This window comes from Globicephala melas, chromosome 3 (assembly GCF_963455315.2).
Source record: "Globicephala melas chromosome 3, mGloMel1.2, whole genome shotgun sequence".
NCBI lineage: Eukaryota > Metazoa > Chordata > Mammalia > Artiodactyla > Delphinidae > Globicephala > Globicephala melas.
Genome location: NC_083316.1, coordinates 100,087,717 through 100,096,979, shown reverse-complemented (window position 1 = coordinate 100,096,979; position 9,263 = coordinate 100,087,717). Strand labels below are relative to the sequence as shown.

Below are 9,263 nucleotides of genomic sequence, written 5' to 3'. Positions count from 1 at the left end.
TATAAAGACTCACTGTGGCTTGGAAGTGTAAAAGGGAAAACAAAAAACAAAAACAACTCTGTATCCCTGGGAAAGGTCAAGAAGCTATCCTTCACCTAGATCTCCTAACTTGGGAAGGAGCAAGAAACTCTCTCAAACAAGATTCACCACGGATGCAATGAAAGTTTAGCTGCCACAAGGAAGAGGGGCAGGATCTCTGTTCAGAAAGCCACAATACCAAGATCCAGTCATAATGTTTAAGTATGAAAACCACAGAAAAAATTTTAAAGTATGAAAACTACAGAAAAAATATTTAAATATCAAGAGCTCAAATAATTCCTTCCATGAGTCCTTTTTTGAGGAATGTACTAGAAAATGAACTTCATCCAAACAAAACATAACTGAGAAAACTTCAGCAATTTAGCTTTAATATACTTAACTGCAAATCTAAGGCTAAAACTAAGGTGGGGATAAGGGTAGAATAATGTTATATAATAATGTTCAATGTTACATGTTGTACGTTCCAATGAAGTTAAATTAATGCAATTAAAAATTGGAAGGGAATGCAGATGGAAAAAAAATCTGGCAATTTTTAACTACATATATTTACCTTCTGACATAACAGTGTTACCTCTAGGAACTGACCCCAAAGGCATACCTCCAACAATATGAAAATACATACCGCTGGTTCATATTTTGTTTGAAACACTGTTTGTAGCTGTAAAATATGAAAAATAATCTATAGGCTCGTACATAGATGAGTGGTTGAATAAATTGATAGACCTACGCAATGAGGTACAATGTCATTTTTTATTTATTTATATTCTGTAATGGCTTAAACAACAAAAATTTATTATCTAATAGTTTAGACCCATGTAGTTCTGACACGGGTCTCACTGGGCTAAAATCGGGGTGTCAGCAGGGCTGTGCTCCTCTCTAGAGGCTCTCTGGGAGGATCCTTTTTGTGGGTTGTTCAGGTTGTTGGCAGAATTCAGTTTCTTGAAGGGGTAGGCTTGAGATACCTATTTTCTTACTGGATGTAAACTGAAGGCTTCTAGAGGCCACCTGCATTCCTTGGCTTGTGATCCTTTTTCTCTATCTTCGAAGCCAGCAATAGCGGGTGCAGTCCCTCTCACACATTTTTTTTGTTTTTAATTGAAGCACAGTTGACTTACAACATTAGTTTCAGGTGTACAACATAGTGAATTGATATTTTTATAGATTATACTCCATATAAAGTTATAAAATTGGCTATATTCCTTATGCTGTATATTACATCCTATAACTTTTTTATACCTAGTAGTTTGTACCTCTTAATTCCCTCCCCTCAAGCCTCTCCCTTCTGGTAAGTACTAGTTTGTTCTCTTTATCTGTATCTATTTCTGTTTTGTTATATTCATTCGTTTTAAACAAGAAAGATCTCTCTTGACAGATTTGTAGTGATTTTCAGAATACATTTTTAAATGAAGAAAGCAAAGATCATAAAAGTATCTAGGAAATGTCAATTTTTATGTAAGAAAGAAGGGGAAATAAGAATATATACATGTTTTTTAATCTGTGCAAATAGCAACACAGGAAGAATACACCAAGGACAAATGAGATTGACTATCTACATGGGGTGGGTGGGATTGGGGTGGAAAGGAAAGAAACAATTGGAAGGGCAGAGTTGCCACTTCTCTGAGTATACTGTTTTGTGCTGCTCTAACATATGGAACAATGTTAACGTTTCACGTACATAAAGAAAAAATAAATCAAATTACCAAGGATGGAGAAAAAAATGCTTCAAATTAAATATCATCATAAACATATGAATTAAAATGCATTTCAAATGAAGTACTATATGGAAGGAGAGGGGAAAAAAAAAAGAAACACTAATCCAGGTAACTTTTTATTATTATTATTTAAAAAACTGAGATACAATTCACATACAATAATGTGCATCCTTATGAAGTGCACAATTCAGTGGATTTTTGTATTCACAAAGTTGTGCAACCAAACTACAATCCAATTCCAGAACACATTCAATCCTAAAAGAAATGCCACAGCCATTAGCAGTCATTCACTATTCCTCCTTCCCCCAGCCCTCAGCAATCACTAACCTGCTTTTGATCTCAATGGATTTACATATTCTAGACATTTCATATAAATGGAACCCTGTTTTGTGTTTGGCTTCTTTCTTAGCATGATGTTTTCAAAGTTCATCCATATCACAATATGTATCAATACTTCATTCCTTTTTATGGCTGAATAATATTCCATTGCATGTACATACCACTTTTATTTATCTAGTCATCAGTTGATGGATATTTGGGTTCTTTCTTCTTTTTACCTATTATGAATAATGCTCCTATGAAATTCATATTCAGGTTTTTTTTTAACAAGTTTTCAATTGTCTTGCAGGTATACAGCTATGATTGGAAATATGGGGTCATATGAGACTCCCATTATGCCTATGTTGGTACATTTGATGGTATCCCCACAAGTCTTTGAAATTTTCGTTATTTTTTTTCCCTCTAACTGGATAATCTCAATTGATCAATTGTTAGGTTTACCCAATCTTTCTTCTGTCTGCTCAAATGTACTGTTGAACCCATCTGTTGAAAGTTTTGTTTCACAGTAATGTACTTTTCAACTCCTAAACTTCTTTTTCTTTCTTCTTTATAATTTTTACCTCATTACTGATATTCTCGATTTGATGAGACACTGTTCTCAAACTTTCTCTTAGTTTTTTAGATATGGCTTCCTTTTGTTCTTTGAACACATTTAAAATAGCTTATTTAAAGTTTTTGTCAAATATATCCAAACTTTGGACCTGCTTGGGACAGTTTCTATTGATTGCTTCCCCACCCTGTATATGAGCCACAATTTATTTCTGTGTATGTCTTACAACATTCTGTTGAAAACTAGACATTTTAAATAATATAATGTTGCAACTCCAAAATCAGATATTCTCTTCTCCTCAGGGCTTGTTGTTGTTGCTATTTTTTGTTGTTGTCTAGTGACTTTTTTGAACTATTTTTGTGAAGTCTGTATTCTTTGCTGTATATGGCTACTAAAGTCTCTGCTTCATTAGCTTAGTGGTACACTAATAACTGGACAAAGATTTCCTTAATGCTTGCAATTGATACTTCTCTCATTTTGCTGAGAGTCTGTATGTGTGTTGGGGTACAGCTTCAACACTTGGCCAGGAAGTTGACAATTCCACATCAGCCTTCACTTCCTGCTTATGCAGAGCCCCCAAAGTCAACCAGAAGTGAGAGTTTAGGGCCTTCTCGGCACTTTCCTGAACATGCACATAGCCCTGTCATTCATGTGACTTTTCCTTAATTCCAGGAAATTTGTCAAAACTTATCAAATTCCCTAAAGATAGTGAATTTTCCAGATTTCCTTTTAATTTGATTAACTTCTTGTTTTCCCCAACTGTTATTCACTGCCTCAGGCAGCTGTGATGTTAACAATTGCCTCTAATTGATTTCCAAAAGTGATCTGAGGAAAAATGCTTTTCACACTGGGAAAGCTCTTAGTCAAGTTAGATAAAGACAGAATTGCCATGGGGTCTTCCAGTGAACTACCATACTGGCCAAATAGTGATAATTCTCGGGGAATGTGTCTTTGAATAAGCTCCAACCCTGTTCTGGCCCCTCCAGTGTCTGCCAGGCTGCAGGTTTTCATCATTACTGTGGGTTGTTGATTTTCAAGACACCATGGATTTGGGGAGTGGGGGATGAAAATAGGACAAGTTAGCATGTCACAAAGATACTGTTCTTACCAAGATTCAGCCATTTTTAATAAATAACATTCCCTGGATTGCTGTAAACTTTTGGTTAATTCCACAGTTCTGAAAACACTGATTCTGACAATATGGACAGTTTTCTCATTGTTTTTAATGGAGAAAAAGAATTTCTGGATGTTCTTACTCAGCCATTTTTGCTGACATTATCCCAGGTAACTTGCAAACTTAGTTTTGAGACCATATGCCCTCAGGCTAAAGAAAAAAGAACTCTAAACATAAATTAAAGTTTGGTTAGTAGACTTGTATTTTGCAAAGGCATCAGTCAGCAACTCTGAAGTTAACTTCTGCGTACTCTGGGGTTGAGAAAATAAGTAAATATATTGTGGAAAGTAAGAAACCACCTTCCTCACTATTACAGAAAGGATTTACATGCCAAAAGGACAGAGGAGACAGCTTGAGGGGGCTTCCACTAACCAAATTAAGGATAATTTGAGCATGAAAATAAAGAACTTGTATTTCCCATCACTATAAGATAACAGGGATTAGATTTGTTCTTCTATATTAAACAACTAGAAAACTGGACAAAGTGGATGAAACAAAGGTTTCAGACAATGGACAAAAAGCAGTACAGGATATTAATACCTGAGAGAAAGAACTCAAATGAGTTGAGTGCTATAAGTACACCAGTTCACTGTTTGAGGAGTTTCCAAATTACAGTGCAGGGGGAAGGAAATCCAAAATAGCCCAATGGCCTTTCTGAAGAGACAGTTCAAAGTTTAGATAGGTTAATGTGACTAGAATTTGTGAGGTAAAATAATAGAGGGGAGGGCTTCCATGGTGGCGCAGTGGTTGAGAGTTCGCCTGCCAATGCAGGGGACGCGGGTCCGTGCCCTGATCCGGGAAGATCCCACATGCCGCAGAGCAGCTGGGCCTGTGAGCCATGGCCGCTGAGGCTGCGCGTCCGGAGCTTGTGTTCTGCAACGGGAGAGGCCACGGCAGTGAGAGGCCCATGTACCACAAAAAAAAAAAAAAAAAAAAAAAAATAGAGAAGGAGATGCACAGAAGAGGTAAAAGTGCTCTGTACAATGGTCCCCTCAAGTTAACTGTATTATACTGATCTGTGCAATGTATATAAAGAATCTAACAAGGCCAGGGGGAAAAAGTCACTAGAAAAGAGTTAGTGGAAACATCCTAGGAGCTAACACAGGTCCAGGTACAGTTTGTGTTCTCACCAGACACAATAGAAAAATTTCCTAACAAAGAATTAGGCAGAGTTCTTAGAATTGTAATGCCTCAGTAGTGGCGCCAAATGAGTCCTAGACCAAGATTTCACAACCTTAGTACTACTGAAATTCTGGGCACGAGAATTCTTTGTTGTATATATTGTAGAATATTGAGCAGCATCTCTGGCCTATATCCACTAGATGCAACATCCTTCTCCCCAGCTGTGACATTGAAAATATCTCTAGACATTGCCAAATATACTTTGTGGGTAAAAACTGTCCCAAGTTGGGAACTGCTCCAGACAAGATCATTAAAACAGCTATGAATGTTCTGTATGTTCCAGGAAGCAGAGAAAAACATGGACATGATACAAAGACAAGTGGAATATTACAGCAAAATCAATAACAATGTACTATACGGTTAAATGTAGAAGCAAAAAGTATATAAACAATAGCACAAAAGCTGGGGGGAAAAACTGAAGTGTACTGTAGTAAGGTACTTGGACCATATGTAAAGTGGTATAAATACTACCTGAGGTCACACTGCGATAAATTAAACATGTACACTACAGTAAACTTCATAAGCCAATAATAGATAAAATGAAGTAATAAAAAGTACCTTATTAATAAAAAATAAATAGAAAAGTAGAAAAAAGAGGTCTCCATGAGATAATACTGAAATACATTTAAAAACTCAATAAACAGGAGAAAATGGAAGACTCTTCCTTATTCTAAAAAGCCATCTAAAAAGTGTAGAAAAAAGATGAAATAAAAAAAAATCATCATTTACAGTTACTATAGCAATAGTTGTTTCAGGTGAGAATTATGAATGAATGTTAAAACTAGTGCATGAAAGTTTCAGGACAGAATTAAACATAGTCTCAAAGTATCTCCTCACAAGATAATTATTAATTATAAACAGAAAAACAGTAACTTTGCAGTGGAGAAACCTTATAGATACCACTTGAAACAAGTAAGCAAAGTTAATACTACCACTAGTGGGCCTGCCATATCAACATCGTCACCTAACTCCAGATATGATGCACTAGGACAAATACAACATTCCTTCTCTAACACTCCTGCCAAAAGTGCAGAGCTTGAATTTGATAATGGAAATATTAGACAAACCCAAATAAAGGGACACTGCAAAATAGATCTGTACTTTTGAAAAATGTCAATGTCATGAAATCCTCTGACTGAGGTACTGTTCTCAACCAAAGAGAGATGACAAGTGAATGTAATGTGACAACTGTATGTAAGGCATGATGTTGCACTTTCTGTTGCTGTAAAAAGACCCTGGGAAATTGGCAAAATCTGAATATTTGATAATTGGAGTGTGGTAATACAAAAGAATAGAGAATGACTTTGTTTTTAAAGAGAATATAAAGGGGAGAGAGAACAAAGATGGAAATGATAAAAGGGTGAGAGGTAGAGAGTTGTTTTTAAAGAGAGAATATAAAGGGGAGAGAGAAAAAGATGGAAATGATAAAAGGGTGAGAGGTAGAGAGTAGGTAGAGAGGGAGAGAGGGATGAAGTGAAGAAAAGAGACAAGAGAGAAAGGAAGAAAGATAAAAGGAAGAAGAGAAAGGGGAAAAGGAAGGAAAAAAGGAGAGGAGAGAAGGGAGGATGACAGGCAAGGATAAAGTAAATACAGGAAAATGTTAATATTTGGGAAATTTGGGTGAAGGATATTGTGTAGTAAAGGACCTGGCCTTGCCCAAAGAGAGAAAGTGCCTTTGGCTTCAGCTTCGTGGATACACTCTATGTCATACCTGATAGAAGTGTCTTTGTTTAGGGCAGGAGCTGGCTGCACTAAAAAAGACCTACCATGTAATTTAGGATGGGGACTTCGGTATTCTTAATCCATCTGCAACAATCACGCTGGCAGTCAACTGATCACGTCTTCATATCGAAGCCACAATAAAAATTCAGGACACTAAAGCTCAAGTGAGTTTCTCTGATTGCCAATACTCTGTGCATATTGATGCCACGATGGTAATGCAACCTGAGGACAATAGAAACTTTGCTTTTAGAACCCTCACAGACTTTGCCCTAAGCATCCTCTTCCTTTGGCTGGTTATAATCTGTACCCTTTCCCTGTAATAAACTATAACTGGGAATATAATAGGTTTCAGTGAGTTCCGCAAGCAAATTTTTGAACCTGAGTGTATTTGGCGAACCCTCCCCTGCAATCTCCAAACCTGCAGCAGGTGTCAGAAGTTGAGAGTGGTCTTGTATGGGTTCTTTCTTCTAACTTTGTAGGCAAACCGTAATTCCTTGAAGTTGGGGTTAGATGTCTTGGGCTGACAGACAGTGCTCTCAACCTCACAGTTTGGATAAATCTGGGTAGGGATAGAGACATTATTTTTTAACTTTTCCTGTAGTAATTCTTTATAATTAAAATTTCAATTGAAATTAATTTCAATTTGACATAATTGGAATTATGTAAAAATAAAAATTTAAAAAAGGAGAAAAAAACAAATTTTGCATTTAATACAGCAAAAATAATTTTCTTTCTCTATGATCTCTTGAATTCTATTGCTCTAGTTATCTAAATTCTTAAGCTCTTGAAAAAGATAAAAATGACTTTCCAGAGCTTCTGAATTCCTGTTAACCAGAAGGTTTTTTTCTGTCATTAACAGCACTAATGCATAGAAAACAGAATTTAGTTAGTGTTACTTAGTTAACCAAGAATCTTAATTTCTCAGAGCAGCAAAAAGTGAAATATTTGAAGGGATTTTTAAAATCCTGTTTTCCTTTTAAATAACAGTACTATGAAGTATAAAACAGTCCCTTCTTCAGTGAGTTATCTCATAACCTCTGCTCAGCTATCAATACAAATCCTCCTTCAATCACATCTCCTTCAGAATTTGTTCTTACAAATTCCAATCTATGATTCCTCAAAAACTGTTTCTATAAGAACACATGGGAGAGAGCAAGCAAGGGAACCTGTTGTTGGTTCTCACTGCCCCCTGCTGCTGCAGGGACCCCAATAAAGCCCTGCCTGAAAAAAAAATAAGAACACATGGTCAAGATATTACACATTCTTGATTTGACAGAAATTTTATATGCAGTAAAATACAAAATGCATTTTTGGTTGTGTTGCTACATTTAAACATGAATGTTGTTCAACTAAGTGAAGCATAATTCAGAAATCCAAAATTTTCCTGGGAACCTGTTTTAAAACAGTTAAAAACTAAAAAATTACAAATAATTAAAACTATAACAAAAGTTAATATTTACTTATATAACTTATTATCTGTATACCCATAATAAAAGTTACCACCTTAGTTTTGCTAAGAGCAATTTTCAGCAAAAATCATCTATTTTAGATAGCTACAATTTCCTCATATTTTTCCATTATTATTTTAAAAGTAAAGAAACAGAGCTAAACTAGTGAAATATACTTCATGATTAGCACAAATGAGAAAATCTGGGACAGCCAATATCTCAATATTCTTTTATAGAGGGAATAGTCTTGACATATTTAAAATTAATTTAAGTATGCACTTTATTTGTGGAAGCTTAAACATAACTTGAACACACTTAAAAAAAAAAAGACAAAACCAAACTCATTTCTATAACCCATTCAAAGAGACTTATTCAAATACATATTTAAATAATGGGCTGGTTAAAAAAAAAAGGTTAAAAAAAGAAAAACAAATTTTCGATAGAGAAGTTCACAAAAAAATAGTACTAATCAATCCTCAAAGGTAATTTTTTTCCCCTGAAACACAGCAATTTTGGATTGCTGTTCTTTTCGCCTCCGGCTTGCTTCCCATGAAGGATGAAGAGGCAGCTGTGATTTCTGTTTTGTATTTTCAGGTCCTCTTCGTGCACTCTTATTAAACTGATTATTGATCTGAGGTTCAATTTGCTGAAAATCTGGAGGAGAAAGCAAAATTAATGAAAACTAAGTCTGTACATAAATAGCATAGAAAACAAATACATTTTATCTTCTCAAATCAGTGTTTAAGGAAGAAATTTAGTTTTACTTAAATGGAATACCTCAGTCCAGACAACATATAAGGCAAAAAAATTTAAAAAGGAAGGACATTTTGTATTTTTAAAGGAATATGATTCATTATCATATGACACCTGTGTGTGGAGCAATGTAGCCAGAAAATTCACATGTTTTAACTAAAATATTGAATCCAACAGTGTTGATGGGTGAGCTTTTTAAAGGGCTGTTAACTGATTCCACTCCCTTGTTATTGAACAAAAAGTTATGATTGCAAGGTAAACTGCCGTATCTGCTCAAATTTAAGACTAAGTTCTTTTTTAACCATAAAGTTATCCACCAGATATGAGGGTGGCAACTTGTATTC

General features: G+C 35.3%; 1 protein-coding gene across 2 annotated transcripts in view; it reads right to left on the bottom strand.

Annotated features, from left to right (window-relative positions):
- Positions 1 to 770: 770 nt before the first annotated feature.
- The window catches only part of SRFBP1 (serum response factor binding protein 1), a 60,141-nt gene continuing 51,648 nt past the window's right edge, over positions 771 to 9,263 (bottom strand). For both annotated transcript variants that reach the window (XM_030869801.2, XM_030869802.2), the window contains exons 8-10: positions 7,137 to 8,820; positions 6,763 to 6,940; positions 771 to 4,687 (exon numbers count right to left, since the gene is read on the bottom strand). In XM_030869801.2, the coding sequence (XP_030725661.1) occupies positions 8,636 to 8,820 (185 nt within the window). In that variant the 3' untranslated portion in view covers positions 771 to 4,687; positions 6,763 to 6,940; positions 7,137 to 8,635. The remainder of the gene's footprint in view (positions 4,688 to 6,762; positions 6,941 to 7,136; positions 8,821 to 9,263) is intronic.